This window comes from Hemiscyllium ocellatum, chromosome 15 (genome assembly GCF_020745735.1).
Source record: "Hemiscyllium ocellatum isolate sHemOce1 chromosome 15, sHemOce1.pat.X.cur, whole genome shotgun sequence".
NCBI lineage: Eukaryota > Metazoa > Chordata > Chondrichthyes > Orectolobiformes > Hemiscylliidae > Hemiscyllium > Hemiscyllium ocellatum.
This window is the reverse complement of record NC_083415.1, coordinates 68,535,656-68,559,492: the sequence shown is the minus strand read 5'-3', so window position 1 is coordinate 68,559,492 and position 23,837 is coordinate 68,535,656. Positions and strand designations below refer to the sequence as shown.

Sequence of the window (23,837 nt, the reverse complement as noted above, 5' to 3'; positions counted from 1 at the left end):
TGAACTGGAAGGTTCGTTTCCCTCTGTCTCCAGTTAGGTCAGTGTTCACTGGGGCTTGGTGTGTTCTTAAATCAAGTGTTGATTTAGGTCAGGTCATCTGATGTTATGTCAGTTATTCTTTAATGGTGTTTGTAGAAACTGTTGACTAAGAAATTGGTTCCTATCATTTGTTATTAAATATTATAATTAATACAGTGCCCAGTTTGTGACAAACTCTCTGAAACCTTAGTCTGTAAGGGCCTGAACTCCCTCTGCCAATTGGTCAATGATAGCTTTTGCTGAGTCAGCTGTTTGTACAGCGGATTAACTTAATCTTGGTCACAGCCAATAATTGGTTGGGTATTACAAAAATACTCGTAAGTGTCAGCAGGGTTGTAATTTCTCAGCTGAATCTTTTGTGTCCCTGTCAGTGGAGTGGGCTGGGATGGTCAGGTGATAGTTGCTGGACTGCGTTAACGATGCTGGAATCAATTTCGTGAAGGGTTAATTTTTTTAAAAATCTGCTTCCAATGAATCATTTGTTCCTTTCTCGAACAGCATTCACAACTACACCCCAAAGGTGGGAGAGTACGAAACTCGGAGAGCTATTCGCCGAGCATTTGATGTCTGGCAGAAGGTCACCCCATTGACTTTTGAGGAAATTCCTTATCATGAGATTAAGAGTAACAGAAAGGAAGCGGACATTATGATTTTCTTTGCCTCTGGTTTCCATGGCGACAGCTCCCCGTTTGATGGAGAAGGTGGATTCTTGGCACATGCTTACTTCCCAGGGCCAGGAATTGGAGGTGATACTCATTTTGACTCAGACGAACCCTGGACATTGGGCAATTCCAATCACGATGGTGAGTACTCGTTCATTTAACTCCTCGTTACACTGAGCGATTATATTCAAATAATGAACAAATCACAAGATGTGCACCAAACGATGCAAAAGGCTGTACACATAAACCCATTGTATGTCATGTCAACATTCATTGGGCTTTGTCTTCATTCATAGGAAACACAGGAACCGCTGTTTGAGTCAAGTATAAGAAAAGGGATTGAGGAAAATCCTCAGATCCATTATGTACCGGAGAGCTGGTCCAACATTAGCCAAAGCTCAAACTTGATGCTATGTTTCAGAGTAGGGAGAGAACAATGAGATGTGCTTCATTCATTAAAAATGCAAACTTCCTTTTAATTCCAGCCAGCAGCATGTTGTTGGCGGCTGGAGTAAAGGAATGACAGGTCTCAGAGACTTGGGAAAATGTTCCCGCCTCTCATCGCTTGCAAACTCAATAGTTTTAATCTTTATTTCAAATTTCGATTCTAAAAATGTCAACACAGATTCAGAGACAGCGTGTGATTGAGTTACAACAAGTTGACAGCAGCAAATGAACCAGTTGGTTGAACTGAGTTCCTGCTGTGCAGCAGCCCCTTTCAGCCTCCTCTTCCTCTGTCAGCCTAACCCCTTCTGTTCCTCCCCTCTTCCCCGCCTGTATCTCCAGCTTCTCCTGAAGTATGCCAATTTGATTCTCCTTAACGATTTCCTGTGGGACCCAGTTCCAATTCTGTCCACTCTCTGGATAAAGACAATCCTGATTGAGTTTATATATCACCACCTTGTAGTGATGTGTTCTAGTTTAATACTCCCAGATAGTAACATTTTCTCTCCATCTTCCATATCTAACTCCTCTGTAATTTTAAGTACCATGATACCATAAGGAATAGGAGGAGGCCTTTCAGCCCCTCGTGCCAGCTTTGACATTCAATAGGATCATTGGCTGATCCAACACTCCTCACATCTACTTTCCTGCCCTTTTCCCATAACCCTTGATTCCCCGACTGATCAACAATCTTTCTCTCTCAGCCTTAAATGTACACAAAGTCTCTGCCCCCACAGCTGTCTTTGATAAGGAGTTCCAAAGTCTCCCAACACTCTGAGGGAAGAAATTCCCCTTCATCTCAGTCTTGATTTGATGCCCCTTTAATCTGAGACTGTGCCCTCTGGCCCTAGACTCTGTCATGAGGGGAAACACCCTCGCAGCATTGACCCTGTCAAACCCTTAAGGGAGAAAGTGAGGTCTGCAGATGCTGGAGATCAGAGCTGAAAATGTGTTGCTGGAAAAGCGCAGCAGGTCAGGCAGCATCCAAGGAGCAGGAGATTCGATGTTTCGGGCATAAGCCCTTCTTCAGGAATGCATTCCTGATGAAGGGCTTATGCCCGAAACATCGAATTTCCTGTTCCTTGGATGCTGCCTGACCTGCTGTGCTTTTCCAGCAACACATTTTCAGCCGCTTTCCTACTCTTATACTCCACCCTGACCTTCAAATAAAGACCAACATTCCATGAGCTTTCCTGACTACTTGCGGCACCCTGTGGCTTTCCCTTTGTCATGTACAAGTCCCCTGAAGTCCCTTTGTGTTGCAGCTTTGTTTGTTTCCTTTCCAAAATGAACAACTTCATATTTTCCCAAATTATATTCTATTTGCTAACTTTTGTCCACTTTCTCAAACTATTAATTTCTTTGTAAACTGCTAGTATCTCTCTCACAACCTGTGTTTTCATGACATCTGTAAATTTGGCGACAGTACATTCACTTCCTTCCTCTAAGTCATTAATATGTACACATTGCCAGCCTTGATCCTGATAGAACCCACTGGTTACAGTGACCAACCGGAGAAAAAGCCCCTTCTCCCCACTCGCCGCTCGTTAGGATCGGGAGACAGTCTCACATTGTGGGGGTTTTGGTCATGATCAGGATTTTGCCGGTTATTAACAAACTCCAAATCTAATCCGTTTCATTGAGGGGAGTTTGTGGAGATGAAGATTTGTTTGGCCGTGGTTAGTGCAGGTCGGGGGATGGACCTGGGAGCTGCATTGGCTCTGTGTGTGTGGGGGGGTGGGGGTAAGGTGTGTGTGGGGCTGCGTGTGTGTGGGGGGGGTGGGGCTACCTGTGTGTGGGGGGGGTGGGGCCGCGTGTGCATGTGTGGGGTGGGGCCGCCTGGGTGTGGGGGGGACAAGGTGTGGGTCGGGCCGTGTATGTGTGGGGTGGGGCTGTCTGTGTGGGTGGGTGGGGTGGGGGCAAGGTGTGGGTGGGTCCACGTGTGTATGTGTGGGGTGGGGCTGCCTGTGTGGGTGGGGGGGGGTGAGGTTTCTCCTATCTTGCTGCTTTAATTGTTGACTTCGGCTGCTCCACCGATGATGTCATTGCTGCTAATAGCTTAAATAAAAAATATTCCATAAACACATTAACGGAACAACAGAGAGAAATAGGGACTGAAATTTGACCAGAAATCAGAGCAGTAATTCAGTGTTGTTTTTAGAGAGACAGAGAGGAATAATGCTGAGTGACATCATCATTAAAAATAAAGCTGTGGCCTGGGCACCAGCTGGGAATCTGCAAAAACACACCGCTCCCTATCGAGGGGTTGCACTGGGCCCTGGGTAACTCCCTATCGAGGGGCTGCACTGGGCGCTGGGTAACTCTGGGACAGGACAGCTCCCTATCGAGGGGCTGCACTGGGTCCTGGGTAACTCCCTATCGAGGGGCTGCACTGCGCCCTGGGTAACTCCCTATCGAGGGGCTGCACTGGGCGCTGGGTAACTCCCTATCGAGGGTCTGCACTGGGCTCTGGGTATCTCTGGGACAGACAGCTCCCTATCGAGAGACTGCACAGGGCCCTGGGTAACTCTGGGACAGACAGCCCCCTATCGAGGGTCTGCACTGGGCGCTGGGTACTCTCTGGGACCGGACAGCAGCTCAATACCAACAACAATACATGGAATACACACACCAAACAAAGCTCCCACCCTACACTGCTTCTCCAATCACAGTGAAACAAATACTGACTTTTCAGGCATGGTGTGTCTGAGCTTTAGCCACTGAGCTTAGCAAAATGGATGGCACGGTGGCACAGTGGTTAGCACTGCTGCCTCACAGCGCCTGGGACCTGGGTTCAATTCCAGCATTGGGCGACTGTCTGTGTGGAGTTTGCACATTCTCCCCATGTCTGTGTGGGTTTCCTCCGGGTGATCTGATTTCCCCTCTCAATCCAAAGATGTGCAGGTTAGGTGAATAGGCCAGAGTGTTGGTTGCATTAGTCAGGGGTAAATGTGGGCCGGGGAATGGGTCTGGGTGGGTTATACTTTGGAGGGTCAGTGTGGACATGTTGGAGTAAATGGCCTGTTTCCACATTGTAGGGAATCTAATATAATCAGATCAGCTGAGTGGGCACCTGCACTAACCACGGCCAAACAAATCTTCAAACTCCACATCAGTGAAACACATTCGATTTATGGATAATCAGCAAAATTCTGATCACGAGCAAAACCCCCCGAAACGTGAGACTGCCTCCCGATCAAGACGCCTCCTCTGGGAGTGAACGGCGAGTGGGGAGAAGGGGCTCTTTCTCAGGTTGGTCACTGCAACCAGTGGGTTCCATCAGGATCAAGGCTGGCACTGGATCCAGTAAATCAGTGTATTCAATAGGCCTGAAGGGGAGGGTGTACACTGTGTGTGTGGGATGGTGGGGGCTTAGTGTACATGGGGCTGTGGTCATTCCCTATTGAGTTTGGGCTTGAGGAACACGGGCTGGAGAGAAGCTGCTTCTGGAAAGGTCCTTGTTCTTGATCTGAGTCCATCTGTCTGCCTGAGCCCCATCTCCTCTCTCTAACTAAGTGGTAGGTTGTGCCTCATTTGCACACATTGTGCCTGGCTGAGTTGGAGCTGTGCTGGCTGAGATAGTGAGCTGCTGTCTTGTTTGTGTGATGTTGCCAGGCAGAGTGAGTCACACACAGTCTCAGGTGTGTGTCTCTGACTGGGAGATACCTGGGGACTTGGCATGCTGCCACCTCGTTGGAAGGAGGTGAGGTCAGGGTTTATTTCTGTTGTGATGTTTGTTTACCTCCACCTCCTTGTCTGAAAAACAGCAGAACACAGGCTGGAGCTAAATCCATTTCCCCCAATCCTCCTGACACTCTCAGCAAACCCCTCATTGGCCAAATCCACCCATTACCACAAGGAGCTTTTAGTTTTAACTATTTCTTCCTGAACCAATCCTGGCAAATGTATGTAATATTCTTCACATCCTCTGCTCATTTTCTACTGATCATTTAATCTTGTTCCTCTCTAACTCCAACTGCTCTTTCTCAATGGAGAGAGCTTCAGGTTTCAACAAAATTGGGGAAGTTAAAGAGATGAAACAGACTTTCAGAAGCCTAGAACTGGGAACGTGGAAGATGGAGATGGAAGTTCTGTAATAGGCTGGATGCCAGGAAAATTAACTTACTGAAAAGGGGTGGTTGGTGCATAGGAAAAGAAGCGGGTGAGGGGACTGGTCAAAACCAAAAAGAAGGTGAATCATTAACTAAAGCAGCGGTCCTAAAAATGAAGGAGTCCGAGTTTAAGGCCTGAAATTGGTGTTGGTGCAGAGGGCTGTGATATGAGGAGTCAGACTGGGAACCTGTCTGACAGATCCTGCAGTGAAAAGGTGGTCGAGGACACTGTGTGAGTGAGGTCAATTAAACTGGGGTACCACCAGAAGACCATGGTCATCTTTAGAGACTGGGTAGGAGTGTTCCCCAGGACAGTCTGCATTTGAGGAACACCATGACATGGAGGAGACCAGATAGTGAGCAGCCAATCAAATGAAAGTAGCTGTAAATCATTTTTCAGCCCAGAAGGAGAGTTTGTGGTCTCAGTCAGTCAGGAGATTTGTCAGAGCCCATTCTTCTGAAGGGCTGGAGACTTTTAGAAACCGATTGATTCTCAAACAATTCTGATTGTCTTTTCTTGACAGGAAATGACCTGTTCCTGGTGGCTGTGCACGAATTAGGCCATGCCCTAGGCCTAGAACATTCCAATGATCCCAGTGCTATCATGGCTCCTTTTTATCAGTACATGGATACCGAAAACTTCAAACTACCGCAGGATGATTTACAGGGCATCCAGAAGATTTATGGTTTGTATTCTAAACATTCACCTTTCCATCTCTCTCCATCAGTCTGCATTAAAGCACCTACCTATAGTGTCATGTAACTGTGTAGGGCACTATCCGGCTGACTGTGGGAGGCATCACACTGTGCTCCTGTGTGACTGGTTTCTACATTGACACTGAAAAATGTGTTGCTGGAAAAGCGCAGCATGTTAGGCAGCATCAAAGGAGCAGGAGGTTCGATGTTTCAGGCATAAGCCCTGCTTCAGGAATGAGGAAGGTGTGCCAAGCAGGCTAAGATAAAAGTTAGGGAGGAGGGACTTGGGAGGGGCGATAGGTGGAAGCAGGTGAGGGTGATAGGCCGGAGAGGGGGTGGGGGCGGAGAGGTCAGGAAGAAGATTGCAGGTCAAGAAGGCGGTGCTGAGTCTGAGGGTTGGGATGGAGTTAAGGTGGGGGGAGGGGAAATGAGGAAGCTGGAGAAATCTGCAATCATCCATTGTGTTTGGAGAGTTCCTAGGCGGAAGATGAGGCGCTCTTCCTCCAGGCGTAGTGTTGCCATGGTCTGGCGATAGAGGAGGCCTGAAGAAGGGCTTATGCTCGAAACGTCGATTCTCCTGCTCCTTGGATGTTGCCTGACCTGCTGCGCTTTTCCAGCAACACATTTTTCAGCTCTGATCTCCAGCATTTGCAGTCCTTACTTTCTCCTCCTGCATTGACACATCTAGTCTGTGGCTTGGGTTGTGTGAGGATTTTTTTTGCAGAGATTCGATCTATTTCTGAACTTGATGCTCTGACAATTTCTCTCCACCTGAGAATACCTTCCCTTTGTAAATCACTGTCGCCCGGTTGTCTAAATCTCCTCCTTCACTGTGACACCGTGTGTCAGACTTCCCAAAGAAAACACAACATAATGAGGCCATTCAGTCCTTAAGCCTGTTCTGAATTTTAATGAGATCAGATTAATTTGTGGTCAAACTTCCTGAATAGCTACAATCAGAGAAGAAGGAAGAACTAACCATCTATAACTGGGGGGAGGGCATTGCTGGCCAGGCAGGGGAGAAGTGTGTGTGTGTGTGTGTGTGTGTGTGCTGGGGGGGGGTCTGAAGAGGGAGGGGTCGGAAAACGATCTGTGCCATCTGCTCCTGAATTTCTATTTGGCGCCCCATCTTCAGCCACAAACCCCCCAACAGCTCCTCCAGCTTCACTCTCCGCTTTGAAGTTGAGTTTCATCATCGCTGCGCTGAAGTTACAGGAATTAGACTTGACTTTACTCCAAGTTTGTACAGACACAGACAGACAGTTAGCAATGTAGTTTAATTGCAGCAATGATTCTCTATCTCATGATCATCAGGTCCCCCAACTGAGATCCTGGAACCCACAAGACCCTTGCCGACCATCTCCGCTCGCAGGATCCACTCCACCTCTGAAAGGAAGCATGACCGACAATCCCGACCCCCCCGGCCCCCCTCTGGGGAGAGACCTTCCTACCCCGGCTCTAAACCCAACATCTGCGACGGACATTTCAACACGGTGGCTTTGTTCCGAGGGGAAATGTTTGTCTTCAAGGTGAGTGCTCTGAAATAGTCATGAGTTTAAAAAAGGTAGGAATTTTGTTCAGGTGATTGTTTGGGCCGTGAGGGAGGAATGTGCTTCCAATCCAGCCCCATTTCCCCACCATTAGTGAGGCTTCAGTCACCAAAATAGCCAGTGGTTTGTCCTCTGTCGCACAGTCCAGGGTAAGAGACTTTAACTTGGGTTAATTGTTTTAATGAGCCTAGAATAATCGGTTTGTTTTATTCTTAAAACAAGTGGCTAACTCTGGTTGACATTGGAAACCTGGAATTAAAACTGTATCAATTAGTCACACACAGACACACTCTCGCAGCATAAAGACACACGTTTCCACAGAGACAATGTTTTGCTTTAGAAAAAGAGGCGAAAGGGAACAAACTGCTCTCTTGGCCAAAGGTCCGGAAACAAAAGGATAAAATAAATGTGACAACCTCCCACATCGCTGCCGCCTTGCTGATGAGGCTGATTGCTGTCAACTCGAGATGAAAGCCCAGTTCTGATTCTGATCAGCTTGGATTTGAGTTTCTAAAATGTGGTTGCAGTCCAACTTTTCAGGTTTTGCCAGGCAGACAGAATAACGGTATTTGAAAACTCTATTAGATTCTCTGAAACTTCAGGTGAGAACAGGATTTCATGAGAGTCTGGCAGATTCCGAGGATCCTCCTCACTCTGACACCCCCATCCCTGGTCTGGAACAGAATGTTTAAATCCAGAGAGAGTTACTTACAACTATTAGTATATGGACCCTCAACTTGAGGTTTTTCAGTAATTGAGACAATAAACCATCTCTTATCACCTTGAAAGCTTTGCTTCGCTGTTTCTCCAAAGATACTTGATTTTCAGTAAACAGCAGGAAGCACAGGATGGTTTCATTTCTAAGAAATCATACGGTAAAACCAATTTCAATCCCACACATGTCCAAACAGTTAAAAATTCTCTCTCTCTTTTTTCACATAATCCTTAAAGATGTATTCCCAACATCAACTGCAGACATTCAGGATGTATGAGGCAAAACTGAAGCATCAGACATTGGCTGTTCCTCTTAAGAAGAGTACCACACCTTCTGCCTCAAGTTTGCTGCAATCTCAGATGGAATTGAAAATGTGAACAGTTCCTGAGTGAAGGAGTAAATGTTGAACAGCTGAAGTGTGGATAAAGAGTTTGGTGTGGGCAAGAATGGAAGTGTTGGACCTTGCACAGGAGCTGGAGTTGGAAAGGGATTGCTTTATTGATGTTGCTGGGGTAGGAATGGGATTGAGCTGAGGTGTTCCCAGCGTGGAGACTTGTGACTAGGCTTATGCTTACCATCTGACAGTGTCCCCAAACTAAGACGAAGGTCATTGAGAAAAGAACTCCTTGGGGTTTTCTGAACACAGGGTTGTAACTGTAATTTTCTTTCCACAGGATCGTTGGTTCTGGCGCCTTCGTAATAACCGAGTACAGGAGGGTTACCCGATGCAGATCGAGCAATTCTGGAAAGGACTCCCTACCCGTATCGATGCAGCGTATGAAAGATCAGATGGAAAATTTGTTTTCTTTAAAGGTAAGATTGATTTATGATAACATTGGCCCAATGTACCCATCGGTCTGCACTAGCTCATCTGCTTCAATCATAGCGATTGTAATTGAAAACAGAAATGGTGACGGTCCTGAAGATCTACAGTATTAACTGAGAAGTGAAGAAAATTAATGTGAATGTAGGATGATTAATATGAAATAGGAGCAGAGGGACATGGAGAAGGAGCAGCATATTTTCTCATTCATCCCTCAGAACAGATTGGTTGAGGTTTACTCCAGTAAGAGTCACTGCCAAGTTATGGCTTGCCGCTTGGAGACTGGGTCACCTTTGTCTGTCCAGGGACTACACTTCAAATTCTATTTTCACTGACACCAGCTCAAATATAATGGAGTTCAGTGATCTGGGACTCGGTGGATGCTGAGGCAATATGAGGCCTGGACAAATAACAAGTCCAATATTTGCGGACAGGCATTTTGATGGAAGAGTTGGCCATTGATTCAAGAAAAGGGAATGATCAAGGAATTCCTGGGCTAGTGGGACAATGAATGACTTATGCACTCACTTGAGAAATGATGTCCAAACCTGGTGTTCCCAATTAAAAATGAGTCAGATCAGACAGATAGGAGCAAAATTAGGCCATTTGGCCCTTCAAGTCTAAGCCACTTATTCTCATTCTAATGCTCTCTCCTTGATCCGTTTACCAGTCAAGAATCTATCCATCTCAGTCTTAAAGACACTCAGTGAGTTGGTCTCTGCAGCCCTGTGAAGCAATGAGTCCCACACAGTCCCCAGCATCTGGCTGAAGAAATTCCTCCTCATCTCAATTCTAAAGGGTCATCCCTTCACTCTGAGGCTGTGCTCTCGGGTCCTAGTCTATCCTACTCAGCAACATCTTCTCCGTGTCCACACTATCCAGGCCTCTCCGTATTCTGTAAGTTTCAATCAGATCCCGCCTCCCCTCCCCCCCCAGCCTTCTAAACTCATTACATACAGACCCAGAGTCCTCGATCGCTGCGTGTATGACAAGCCTTTCATCCTCAGGATCATTCTTGTAAGCCTCCTCGAGACCCCCTCCAACACCAACACGTTCTTCCTGAGCCTTATACAGCCTCAGCAGGACATCCCTGCACTTGTATTCTAACGCTCTTGAAATGAATGCTAACATTGCATTTACCTTCCTAATCACCAACTGAACCTACATGCTAACCTGAAGAAAATTCTAAGTCCTAAGTCCTTTTGTGTTTCAGATTGCTGAAGCCTCTCCCCATTTAGAACAAATTCTGCATCTCTATTCTTCATAACCTCACACTTTCCCACATTGTATTCTAGCTGACGTTTGTTGCCCAGTCTCCTAACCTGTTCAAGTTCTTCTGCAACCTCCCCATTTCCATGACACTACCTGTCCCTCCACCTATCTTTGTGTCATCTGCAAACTTGCATCAGTGCCCTCAGTTCCTTTGTCTAGATTGTGAATGTATAAAGTGAATCGTTGTGGTTCCCATCATGGACGCTTGCAGAATTCCACTAGACACCGGCGGCCATTCTGAAAAAGGCCCCTTTATTCGTGCCCCCTGCCTTTTGTCAGTCAGTCAGTCAATCCTCTGTCCATGCCAACACCATGGGCTCTTACCTTAGTTAACAGCCTTCTGTATGGAATATTGACAAAGACCTGGAAATCCAAATAGACATTCTCTGGCTTTCCTTTGTCTAACTTGCTCACTATCTCCTCTCAAAGAATTCTAATAGATTTGTCAGGCACAACCTCCTCTTGACAAAGCCGTACTGACCCAGCCTGATTTTCCCAGTCCACCTGCAGATTGAAATCCCAATGATTATTGTACTTCAGTTGGTTCTGAAATAACACAATAGTTCAGTTCTTGTACAATCCTGTGTTACAAAAAGATCGCGCAATAGCCACACCATTTAAACTGATGGGGCCAGAATTGCGTTATAGCTAATACAGGTAAGGAAAGTTCGTGTTCTAGAAATAATAGTCTAAATTCTTCGACTGAGTTAAAGCCAATTTGTGTTGAAGAAACGCACATTATAGCAGAACAGACTGTCGTGCCTTTATTACATGCCTTTTCTATCTCCTAATTTAATTTCTTCCTAAATCCTGATTACTGCTAGGAGGCCTGTACATCATTTCCATTAGGATATTTTCCTTTTGTGTTACCTTACCTTTACCCACACCGATTCTATGCCTTGACTCTAATTACTATTTCCTGTTGACCTAATTTCATTTCTTACTAACCAGGCAATCTCTCACCCTCTGCACATCTGCCTGTCCTCTCAACAGGATGTGTATTTTTGGATAGATTCCCTACAGTGTGGAAACAGGCCCTTCGGCCCAACAAGTCCACACCAACCCTTCAGAGACTAACCCACCCAGACCCATTTCCCTCTGACTAATGCACCTAACACTACGGGCAATTTAACATGGCCACTTCACCTGACCTGCACATCTTTTGACTGTTGGAGGAAACTGGAGCACCAGAGGAAACCCACACAGACACAGGGAGAATGTGCAAACTCCACACAGACAGTCGCCCAAGGCTGGAATTGAACCAGGGTCCCTGGCACTGTAAGACAGCAGTACTAATCACTGAGTCACCATGGTGCCCTTGTTCCCAGCTTTGATCCCCTTGCAACCATGTCTCTGTGATACTCACAACGTCGTACCTGCCAATTTCAATCTGTGCTACAAGCTCATTCACCTTGTTTTGTTTACTGTGTGTATTTAATTACAACACCCTCAGTCCTGTGTTGACTGCACTGCCACACCCCTTCTCATAGTTGTCCCCTTTTCTGCTGTGCCGAAAGTTAGATTCCTGCTGCTTCCCATACTCTCTGTCCTATTACCTGTTCTGGAAACTTTAATAATCGCTGCTCAGTCCTTCTCCCCTTTAACTTATTCCCTAACTTTTTGTGCCACTGAACTTGGTTGTACACTTTATCCTGTTTTGGTTCCAAATCTTCCCTGGACATTTAGATGTTTGTAGTTCAGAGAGTCAATAAAATGTGGACCCTTCGAGGGTCCTGCCCGAAACGTCGGCTCTCCTACTCTTCTGATGTTGCCTGACCTGCTGTGCTTTTTCTAGCTCCACGTTTTGTCGACTCTGACTCTCCCAGCATCAGTGGTCCTCACTATCTCCTAGTTCAGATAGAGACACTGATTTTTAACGCCTCTGCCAAGATCAGTTCCATTAAAGCCTCTCCGACTCTCGTGCACGTGTCTGTGAGTGCGTGTGTACATGTCTGTGTGTGTATGTGAGTATGCACGTGTGTGTGTTTTGGGAGGGTGGGGGAATGGGTGCATGTACCATCATTGGGCCAAACCCCTCGAGTCTTGAATATGAAGAACCGTGACGCTGAGGACCCTCCGTTCCCACGTGAATCTGGGGTCCTTCAGCTGAGCAGAGAGTTTACATTGATGACCATAATGGGGATGGAATTGTCTCCATTCTCTAAATCCAGTTGGGAATAGGATGGGATTGGCTGGACCTGACCAGGGTCATTGACAAAACATGTGCAAAGTGTAAAGAAAAGAGGAGAAACTCACCAAAGGAACAGCCCATTGTGAGGGTGTCTTCAGGCAGCATGCCTCATGGCCGTTCCTTGTCCAGTAGCTGAGCTGCTGCGTGGACCCTCTCTCCCGTTTCACTGAGCTGTGGAATCTCCCTGAGCCAGCTCAGAGAGAAAGGGCATTTCATCACATTGGCATTGCACCAGTTTTCCTCTTTGCTAGATTTTTTTTTAAAAAGGAGGTTTATCATTATTGAAACAGCTCTGTTAGGCTTTCATTAAAACGAATGATCTAATTAATATTCAATGTTCCTGGTTTGCAGGAGATAAGTATTGGGTGTTCAAGGAGGTTACAGCTGAACCTGGATATCCTCATGGGTTGGTGCAACTAGGAAAAGGCCTCCCTCGAGAAGGAATTGACATGGCCCTGCGCTGGGAACCTGTGGGAAAAACCTATTTCTTCAAAGGAAACAAGTAATCTAATTTTGTTTGTGTTCTGTAACAACAATAATGTTGTAACTATACTGTTCCAAAGTATGATAAGCACGTAAAAATGGTTAGAGTTTAATTTTCATGGAGAATAATCCTTGCATTATACATATGTCTGTTTCATTTCTGGTCTGAGCTGGACTCAGCTGTTCACAACCCTGGCTAAACCAGAAGGTTAAAATCGAAGGTTTAACTGGAGATCCGAGCTCCCCCTCTCCACTGACACTCCTTCCCAGGCAGCACACACTCCTTCACACACAGCTTGTGGGCCTCATGTCAAATCTGAATTCTGCCCGTCCCATTACTGCAGGACAGACAGTGCCCTGAGTATTGAGGTCAATCCTCCACCTCCAATCCAAACCATCAAGAGCACATCTCATTGCTGTCTTATTAAGCAGTGTGGCTGAGCAGGGAGCAGTCATTTATTGTTAGCTTACTCCTGGGAGAAACTGCTGAAATTCATGTGAAGGTGCTATGTAAATGCAGCTTTGCCTTTAACCCATTAGAAGCTGATCACAGGGTTTCAGGTGTCTCAGTGGACATGGGCATCAAGACCAGGCCAGCATTCACTGCCCATCCCTAGTTCATATAATCATAGAAACCCTACAATGCGGAAAGAGGCCATTTGGCCCATTGATTCTACACTGACCCTCCGAAGAGCATCCCACCCAAACTATTTAGGGAAGGAATCTTACCACCCTCACCTGGGTCTGGCCTACATGTATCTCCAGACCTACAGCAATGTGGTTAACACTTAAAGACAATAAATCCTGGGCCTAACTAGTGATGCCCTCGTCCTGTAAGTGAACTTTTAAAAAAAGACATAACCTCTCAACATCGGGGTTTGCTGTGTGTGTGTGTGTGTGAGACTGATGATGGATGCTGGGAATTCAGTGAGGGGATAGTGAAATGATGATGTTTGTTTCATAGATACTGGAGGTATAACGAGGAGAAGCAAGCATCAGATCCTGGCTACCCGAAACCCATCACCATCTGGAAGGGAATTCCAGAGGCACCTCAGGGTGCCTTTGTGAGCAAAGAAGGAAGTGAGTATATAGATGGGAAACTGAAGTGGTTCTACCATTCGGTGAGTTGGTTACTGGAATCTGTTGGGCAATTATCCAGAGGTCTAATTCCACCAGGATATTGAATTCTGGAAACTGGCACAAGGAGAAAAGCAACAGAATGCAATGAAAACACAGAGGGCAGGTGTGCCACTGAGGGCCAACATTGGATCAACTGTCAACCTCTCAAGGAGCAGGATTTGATTCAGTCACATCTGTCCGTGTCTGAGTGAGACCTTGAGGCAGTCTGCAGAAAGGAGATGTGCAGAGAGATGCTGTCTGTCGTTAATTGTTACACTAGGGTTTCTGCTGTTGAATAAACAACAGAGATATCCGTTCACTACTGAGTGTATCCTGCACAGTTCAAACAGCAGGAAAGGCAGAGAGGAACCAATTTTCAGGGAAATTACAGAGAGGTACAAAAACTGTACAGAAGTTAATGAGGACTTGAACTGGTCCAGGAATATTGCGAAGTTTGTTCAGGAGAATTTACTAGATCAAAATATTTATAGTCCAATCAGAAAGTGGATGTTTCTGGATGCATCAGTGTCTGTTTGGAGGTTGGAGGGTCAAAGTGCTGGGGTATGGAGGCCATTGATGACTGTATCGTAAAGTTCAGGGTTAGTTATGGAAAAGGACAAGGAACAATCTACAGTAAAAATAATGAATTGGAGGAATGCTAACTTCATTGGGAGTGAGAATGGATCTAACCCAACTAAACTAAAATAAAAAAACCCAAAGAACTGCAGATGCTGGAAATCAAAACCAAAAGCAGATCTTGCTAGAAAATCTCAGCAGGTCTGGCAGCATCTGTGAAGAGAAAGCAGAGTTAATGTTTTGGGTCCTGTGACACTTCCTCGGAAATGGAATCAAAGGTCAGTAATAAAATTATAACTGATCAATGCACTGCCTTTAAAGAAGTGATAGTTTGAGTACACAGAACATAGAGCAGTACAGCACAGTCCAGGCCCTTCGGCCCATGATTTTGTGCCAAGCATTTATCTTAATCTAAGATCAACCAAACCTACACACCCCTCAATTTACTGCCGTCCATGTACTTGTCCAGCAGTCACTTTAAATGCCCCAATGTCTCTGACTCTATACCACTACTGGCAGTGCATTCCATGCAACCACCACTCTGTGTAAAGAACCTATTTCTGACATCCCCTATAACCTTCCTCCTATCACCTTAAAATTATGACCCTTCATGATAGCCATTTCTGCCCTGGGGAAAATTCTCTGGTTATCGACTCTATCTATATCTCTCATTACCTTGTACACCTCTATCAAGTCACCTCTCTTCCTCCTCCTCTCCAGTGTGAAAAGCCCGAGCTCACTCAACCTCTATCATAAGACAAACCCTCCAATCCAGGGACCATCCTGGTAAATCTTCTCTACACCCTCCCTAAAGCATTTACATCCTTCCTATAATGAGGCGACCAGAACTGGACACAATATTCCAAGTATAGTCTAACCAGGGTTTTATAGACCTGCAGCAAAACCTCGTGGCTCTTAAACTCACTCCCCCTGTTAATGAAAGCCAAAACATCATACACCTTCTTAACAACCCTACCATCTTGAATAGCAACTCTGGGGGATCTATGTATGTGGATCCCAAGAATCCACTATTCCTCCACACTGCCAAGAATCCTGTCTTTAACCCTGTATTCAGCATTCAAATTGGACCTTCCAAAATGAATCACTTCACATTTATCAAGGTTGAACACCATCTGCTGTTTTTCAGCCCAGCTCTGCATCCTATCAATGTCATGTTGTAGCGTGCAACAGCCCTTGACACTATCTATACCTTTGTATCACCGGCAAACTTACTAACCCACCCTTCCACTTCTTCATCCAAGTAAGTTATAAAAACTTCAAAGAGTAGAGGCCCAACTACAGATCCCTGTGGGACACCACTGGTCACCGAGCTCCAGGTGGAATACTTTCCATCCACTACCACCTGCTGTCTTCTTTCGGCCAGCCATATTTTCCTGTATCCCAGAACCTCCTAACCTCCCATACCTACCTACAGTTAAGGTATATTCTCACCAGTGTCGTGGATCAGACCAAATCCCCTTCAATACATCAAGGAGATAGCCCAAACTTTAACTTTTATCTTATTTAAAGGCAAGTATAAGATGCTGTGATCCAGATGTACTTCGATTGGTTACACAACTTTGCTTGAAGCAAAACATGCTTTATTCTTATTCTACAATTAAAATACAAACAAAAGAAAGAAGAATTGCTTAATTTAAACTGTGTTGGAAACTTAACTGAATAATAGATTATTTAACTACTAAACAGCAACTGTTCCAGTGTAGTAATATCCTATAAGCACACCTTTGGCGAAGGCAAATTCAGTAAAACAGATTGTCTCGCATGTGATTCTGGCAGCAGGAAGAGAGCCCCAGCTTTTAGCTGTAACAGAGAGAGGAATAAGGGCTTCCACATCCAGCTTCAAAGCCCCAGCAAAGGCTACTGAAAGCTAAACTAAAACCCTGGTTCTGGAGGAGACTAATTCCACCCATTCGGGCTGATCCTATTGTTCCAACTTTTAAAAAATACACGGCCTCACAAGCTGTTTACTTTATTGGCTTGGAATAGACCTCTCAGTACCTCTATCTCTCCACTCTTCATAAAAAATAAGCAGGACAAAATGCACCTCTTAAAGCCATAGTATTGTCACACCAGGGGGAAAGTTAGAGCTAACAAGTCCTGAGTCTGAAAAATGATGAGAATTATAGAGGCGAAGCTGGAGAAGAGCAAGTTCTTCTTCAGGGATTGGAAAAGCTGCAGTTGCCCTGCTAAATTTATTAGAATTGCTTGAGGATGTAACGAGCAGGATGGACAAAGGGGGAAAAGTGGATGTAGTATATTTGGACTTTCAATAAGGTACCAGATATTAAGCTACTTATTAAGTGCTGGATGTAGTATGTTAGCATGAATAATGATTTGTAACTAATAGATAATTGGGATAAGGGGAGTTTTTCAGGATTACAACCTGTAACTAGTGGACTGCCACATGAATCGGTGCTGGGGCCACAGTTATTTAGAATAGATATTAATGAAGTGGAAGTACAATCACCAAGTTTGCGGCTGACACACATCGGTGAGAAGGCAAGTAGTGAAAATGACACCAAGATTGTGCAGAGGGATATCGACAGGTTACAAGACTGGGAGAAAACTTGACAGATGGAATATAGTATGGGAAAAATGGGAGGTCGTGCATTTTGATAGAACGAAGAGCTGAATATTATTTAAATGGAAAAAGACTGAAGAAAGCTACCGTACGGAAGAGTTTGGGAGTCCTTGTGTATAAATCACAAAACGTTAGCATCTAATTTCAGAAGGTAATTACAGAGATAAATGGAATGTTGCCTTTATTTCAAAGGGAATAGAATATGAAAGTAGGGAGGTTTTGCTAAAAATTATACAAGGCACAGGCAGACCACAGCTAGAATAATGTGAATGGTTTTGGACCCTTCACCCAAGGAAATATATACTGGCAGTGGAGGCTGTCCAATGCTGTTCTTGGGTACGGAGGGAGTGTCTTAAGAGGGGAGGTTGAGTAGGTTGGGCTTATACTTATTGGATCTTAGGGAAAAACCGACCTTATTGAAACATACAAGAGTCTGATGGGATTTGGCAGGGCTAATGCTGAAAGGTTGTTTCCCATTTTGGGCGAGGCTAGGAGCATAGGTCACCATTTCAGATTAAGGGTTGACCATTTAAGACACAAAGAGGAGTTTATTCTCAGAGGGACTGAATCTGTATAATTATTTTCTTACCACAGAGGGATGTTGAAGCTGAGCTATTAAGTATGTTCAAGGCTATGACAAGATGTTTAATCAATAAGGGAATCTAGAACAATGGGGAAAAGGCAGGAAACTGGAGTTGAGAATTATTATATAGAGTCACAGTGTCGTTGAGATGTACAGCACGGAAACAGACCCTTTGGTCCAATTTGTCCACACCGACCAGATATCCTAAATTAATCTAGTCTCATTTACCAGCACTTGGCCCATATCCCTCCAAACCCTTCCTATTCATATACCCATCCAAATGTCTTTTAAATGTTGTAATTGTACCAAACTCCTCCACTTCCTCTGGCAGCTCATTCCATACACTCACTACCCTTTGTGTGAAAACGTTGCCCCATAGATCTCTTTTATATGTTCCCCCTCTCACCCTAAACCTATGCCCTCTAGTTCTGGACTCCCCCACCCTCAGGAAAAGACCTTGTTTGTTTACCCTGTCCATGCCTCTCATGTTGGGCCATGATATCATTGAATGGGGGAGCAGATTCGATGGGCTGTATAGCCTATTGCTGCTCCTACACCATGGTCTCATGTTGTCCTTAGAGAAATTTAAGAGGAGATTTAGTGGAGTGTTTCAAAATCATTAGGGGCAAGACAGAGTAGGTAGGGAAAGTTGTTCTCATTGGTGAAAGAATTGAAGTCAAGAGAGCACTGATTGATTGGCTGAAGGTGTAACATTTTCTTTAGGATCTCTCTGCTGCCTGAGAGTGTGCTGAAGGCAGATTCAATTACAGCTTTCAAAAGGTTACTTAATAATGAACTCTTGGAAGGAAAATTCCTTTGGGGATAGGGAACTGACGAGTCGGTGTCACTGTCTGAGCTGCTTGTGCAGTGAGCCAGTGTGAATTCAGCAGGCTGAATGGCTTTCTTCTGTACTATAATGCAGCTCTATGGTAATAAGAAGTGACATTCATGACAATGATCCAGAGAAACATCCAGTAACTGTGGCTGTTTTAGCTCAATGTGCCTGTGCAACTACCTGGCTCAAGCAATCCTGGGCTAATCCTACTGTGCTACCCATTCCATTCAACCTTGTACCTTAATCTCCTCTTTACCTCAACCAGTCCCAGTAGCAAAACTCTATATTCCAAACACCATTAAAAATTTGAAGCTGCAGATGCAAAGATCTTCCTATTGGTTTAACTTTTTTTCTTTCCTTTTCAATTAGCTTATACATATTTTTACAAAGGGAAGCAGTACTGGAAATTTGACAATCAGAAGTTGCTTGTGGAGCCTGGCTATCCCCGCTCCATTGTCAAGGACTGGATGGGATGCAATCACAAAGATGTCAACACGAGCAAAGACCGTCGTCGACCTAATGACGATGTGGACATCATGGTCCAGATCAATGATGTGCCCAGCACAGTAAATGCCATCGCTGTAGTCATCCCTTGTATCCTGTCCCTCTGTATCCTGGTATTGGTTTACACCATCTTCCAGTTCAAGCAGAAAGGGTCACAGCAGAACCTGGTGTCCTGCAAACGCTCAGTGCAAGAGTGGGTTTGAAGATCTGAGCACAACAGGACAGGCATTTTTAAAATGTCATTGGTTCAAATGAGGGCTATTTGTGAATGAGGCAGGAATCTTCCAACCGTGGGAAAGATGACTCGAGAGCCTAGAATCTCTGAACCTTGGGGTATTTGTGGTGTTTCTACCGACTGAACAAGGGAACCGACAGGGAACTGGGAGCCTCCTGCAACACGCACATCACGTCTTTACTACAATGCCTCATTCATGTTTTCAGTGTGCCATTCTGTGTAGGCCCAGTCTGTGTGTGTGCTTTAACACATGGATAGACCTTCTGTCATGAAGAGGGAAAACCGCACAGGAGAAATGAGAACAAACTCCATATTTTTAATTCTTCATTCTACAAATCAACATCTTCAGTGGAGTTGAAAGTTTTCTTGTTTGGGATAAAGCTACACCACAAAATATTCCTGGAAAACTAATACCATCAAAAGAAGAAATGTTGAATAAGAAAGGATTTTGCTGGTCATGATGAGAGACCGTATAACGTTACTTGAACAGAGATTTTGAGTCTTAAACAAGAGTGTAATTATATTACACATTAACTGGAACAATCGGAATAAGCGAAAATGTGGATTCATGAATCCGCAGGGGATTTTAAAAATTTCAATGTATTTTGAAATAAGTGGGGGCCAAAATATCTACAATAGTTAAACAGCCTTAAAACATTTTCTTTTTGTTAGTTGTTTGGTCAAGTCTTTGAATGTCAACATTAACGAGTCCTTGTGAACCTTCATCAGTATGTCATTATGAAACTGTGACTATGGCAACAAGAGGCCTGATTACATTCAGGACTAGGCCGAGCATGCAAAGCAGTCAGTGTTAGCAATACCTGTCTTGTGTACTGGTAGATCCAGATCCAGATGGTGCCACATATCCAGTGTCCTCAAGTCATTGAACAAACAGAAGTACCATTTGATGGTCCCGGAAGGAAGCTGGAGGAGTTACTATCTGAAAGAAAGAACAATGACTTGGAAATGACCAGGATTTGATGGCTGATCTAAATCACAGTATTATTATACAGTTACCACTTAGTCTTTGTGAAAATTGACTGAGTGACTGATAGTCAGTTAATGACTTAATATAGATAGAGCTTTTAAACAGCATTTCAGAGGAAGCTGATTTGCCAGTTGTTAAAAGTTTGTGTAGTTGAGCTGCTGTTGCTGTTGACTGTCAGTCACAATGCTGCTCCATTGCACTGAGTCTGGTAAATGTAAATGTTTTGAAAGAGGTTTGCAATAGGACATTAATTGAAAGCATAGTAAAAAGTTCTGATGTACAGTTAATCTTTTACTAAACAGGTTTGCCATTTCATAGAAAGTTTTTTTTTATCTAGTCAAACCATACTTGGGAAAGAAAGAAAATGACGTTTTACATCAGACATTTTAAAGTTTGTTTTTGTGACCAAAATTCCAATTGGCCCATCTGAACTTGGTCATGCAGTTTAGACAGTGTTTCTTTGAGACTCGGAAGGTTCAGTGTCAAGTGATTAGAAATGGATTGTGACTGACTGTTCTCACCCAACAATAGTAACGTGCTTAATGGAGGAAAATGGCTGGCCATTAAACCATTGCTGATTAATCAGAGTAGTCAGTGTTACCTGGCTCCATTTAAAATTTACTGTCCCCACAGACTCCAACTGCAACAACCGTCTTTTATTGGGTTTATAGGAGCTACAGAATGAAAGGTGCCAGCTATTTTGTCAGAGGTGGCCAAGATTATTAAAACATCACTTCATGTCTCCTGACAATATTGTCCAATGCTTTTAAAATCTGTATTGATTGTATAATTGAGTTTTTAAATATCTCCCTACAAAACTGATAGAAACACATTCAAAACCATGGATCAAAGGCGTCTATTGATTTTTGTAAGTTTTTGGGATGAAATTATGGATCTTCTTATGAAAGTGTTTAAGATAATTGTCGACAATGACACCTAATTGTACAAATATATTGGTACCGCGGTCGGGTATACATGACAGTAACTGGATAGAGAGAGTCTTGCTGCATTGAAGCTGCAATCATCGATAAGCATTTGGAAGGTTTAAATAATAACCAATTGTCATTTATTTTGTAAATGTTCTCCCATTTCTCTGACCTTTTTGTCTTCCTCTGGAGACTGTACTGTATCAGTAAATACTTTAGCAGCTAGACAAAGGACTATTTCAATTGTTGCTGTCCTGATGGTCAAGAGGAACAAGTCAATATTTCTGTAACTTCTCAATTAATTTAAGATTTATTTTTGCATCAACTGATTTTTGTATTGGTTTTGAGTGATCCAATGACACTGATTTAGATACTTCCTCTGTTTGTTTACACAGACCAGCCTTCAGGTGTTACACAATATATCCAGGTGGTTATCAGCTGTAGCTGAATTTTAAGTTTTAAATTGTTCAATTTTTAAGTGCTTATTTGTTAAATCCATTCATGTTCATTTGTGACACAGTTTCTGTTTTAAACATTCCACACTCTGTAGCAGCCACTTTCACACTCAACATGGCTGCCAAAGCTGCTGATCAATCAATATGGTGGTTGGCCTAAAGTTTGTTTGTTTGTATTGAAAGAATCTGATTAATCGGTAATGTTCAATGCAATCTAATGTTTTGTGCTCCAGTGGAAACATTGAGCTGAGCCTGAGGCTTACACAGATGTAAAAGATGATGTAGGAATTCTTTGCAAAGTTTAACAAAAATCATGGAAAGTTTCACTTAAGATTGTCAGGTTTTTATTCCCTCAACTTTCCAGTTGTTGTTATCATGTAAGGAGAATGTTAAATAGTTATGCAAAGTTTCCTTCGAGAAGAAATGAAAAACTTGATATTTTGGGGTTTATTTATTGTGTAATTTGGCAAAAGAAATTACTCAATGGAGGAGAATCTCAGCTGAGCCCAAGACATCTTGTTTGTACCCAACAAGAGTCCTGGCTAAATCCACTCCCCACACTGTCAAATAAAACTCAGGAACCTGCTACTCCAAAAGCAACACCTTTTAAGAACTTTGTCTCAGTATCAGGACCAGTTGAGAGGTTGTTAAATCAAATTAAATCCTTGCATTTATTTATTAATACAGTACAAAAGCAAGGGAGTAATGCTAAACTTTTATAAACCTCTAGTTAGGCCCCAGTTGGAAAATTATATCTAATTCTAATTGTAGACACTACACTTTTGGGAAGGTGAAAAGGTCTTGGACATTTGAATGAGGAACTTCAGTTAATGAGATGAGACTGGAGAAGCTGGAACTGATCTCCATAGAATAAAGATGATTTAAGAATGATTGAATTTATTATTTGTTGAAAGGGTTTTGAGATAATAAATCAGGAGGATAGGTAACCAGAGGAACACAGATTGACAGTGATTGAGAAACACCAGCGGAGACAAAAGGATAACTTACTTTACGAGGCTAGATGCTGTGATCTGGAATATAATGTCTGAAAGGATAATGGTAACAGATTCAATCAGAACTTTCAAAAGGGAAATTGGATACATACTGGATTAGGAAACATTTCAGACACACGGGAAAAAACAGCGCTGAGTGCGATTCATTGGATAGCACTTTCTAATAGCTGCCACAGAAACATTAATGACTTCATTTATGTAGCACCTTCTAATATAGGAAACCACCTCCTCATGGCATTTCAAAGACATAGCAGAGAAAAATGTACAGTCAACTAACAACTTGGGTAAAGGAGTGAGATTTATGGGGAAATGCTTGAATTTAGGGTTGTGGGTAACTGAAGGTATGGCCACTATTTGGAGTTTTACAGATTAGGATTACTCCAGAGATTAAAACTGGAGAACTTTATTTAGATTGCAGAAGAGTATGGGACTTGGAAGGGACTGCAAACAATTAAACGGAATTTTAAAATTGTAGTTCACGAAGTATGAGGATTTCAGCAGCAGAGGGAGATGGCAGGGGGAAGATAGATGCCTTGACAGAAGGGAAAATAAAGCGTATGGTCAAAATGTAGGAAATATGGTTTTAGAAGATCAGCTCAGGGTCGAATGGAACACAGAGACTGTGGACAGTGGCTCAGCTTGATTCAAAAGCTGTTACATTCCTAGAACCCACTCATAAACCTGTGGCAGAACTTGTACAATAGGATATAACCATATTCATGCCATTATCTGAACAAGTTTAAAAAATGAAATGAAATTCCCTTTTCCATTTTGGTGTGAGGATCAGCTCCTCCAGTTTCTGGTCTCAATATCCTTTCATTTTCTCTGTAAATGTTGTTTGGCCAGGTGCAGTTTTCAGTGTCAAACTGAGTTCTTTCTTTCACTTTGAGCCTGGCAAACTGTTAGTTGCTCTGAAAGTGCTTGGATTAAGGAGATTAAAGTCAGTACTGGTTCACTCTCTGTTTCAGGATTTACATTTTTACTGATATGAAAACAGACTGACTCTCCATAATG

General features: G+C 43.7%; 1 protein-coding gene across 2 annotated transcripts in view; it reads left to right on the top strand.

Moving 5' to 3' along the window:
- Nucleotides 1–19,616, top strand: part of mmp24 (matrix metallopeptidase 24) — a 28,964-nt gene extending 9,348 nt beyond the window's left edge. Inside the window, exons 3-9 of one of the 2 annotated variants that reach the window (XM_060836203.1) lie at nucleotides 538–842; nucleotides 5,782–5,943; nucleotides 7,268–7,482; nucleotides 8,893–9,031; nucleotides 12,856–13,006; nucleotides 13,952–14,067; nucleotides 19,072–19,616. In XM_060836203.1, coding sequence (XP_060692186.1) covers nucleotides 538–842; nucleotides 5,782–5,943; nucleotides 7,268–7,482; nucleotides 8,893–9,031; nucleotides 12,856–13,006; nucleotides 13,952–14,067; nucleotides 19,072–19,409 — 1,426 coding nt within the window. In that variant the 3' untranslated portion in view covers nucleotides 19,410–19,616. Of the gene's footprint in view, nucleotides 1–537; nucleotides 843–5,781; nucleotides 5,985–7,267; nucleotides 7,483–8,892; nucleotides 9,032–12,855; nucleotides 13,007–13,951; nucleotides 14,068–19,071 lie in introns of both variants that reach the window. The other variant, XM_060836204.1, reaches the window with a different exon arrangement.
- The last annotated feature ends 4,221 nt before the right edge of the window (nucleotides 19,617–23,837 follow it).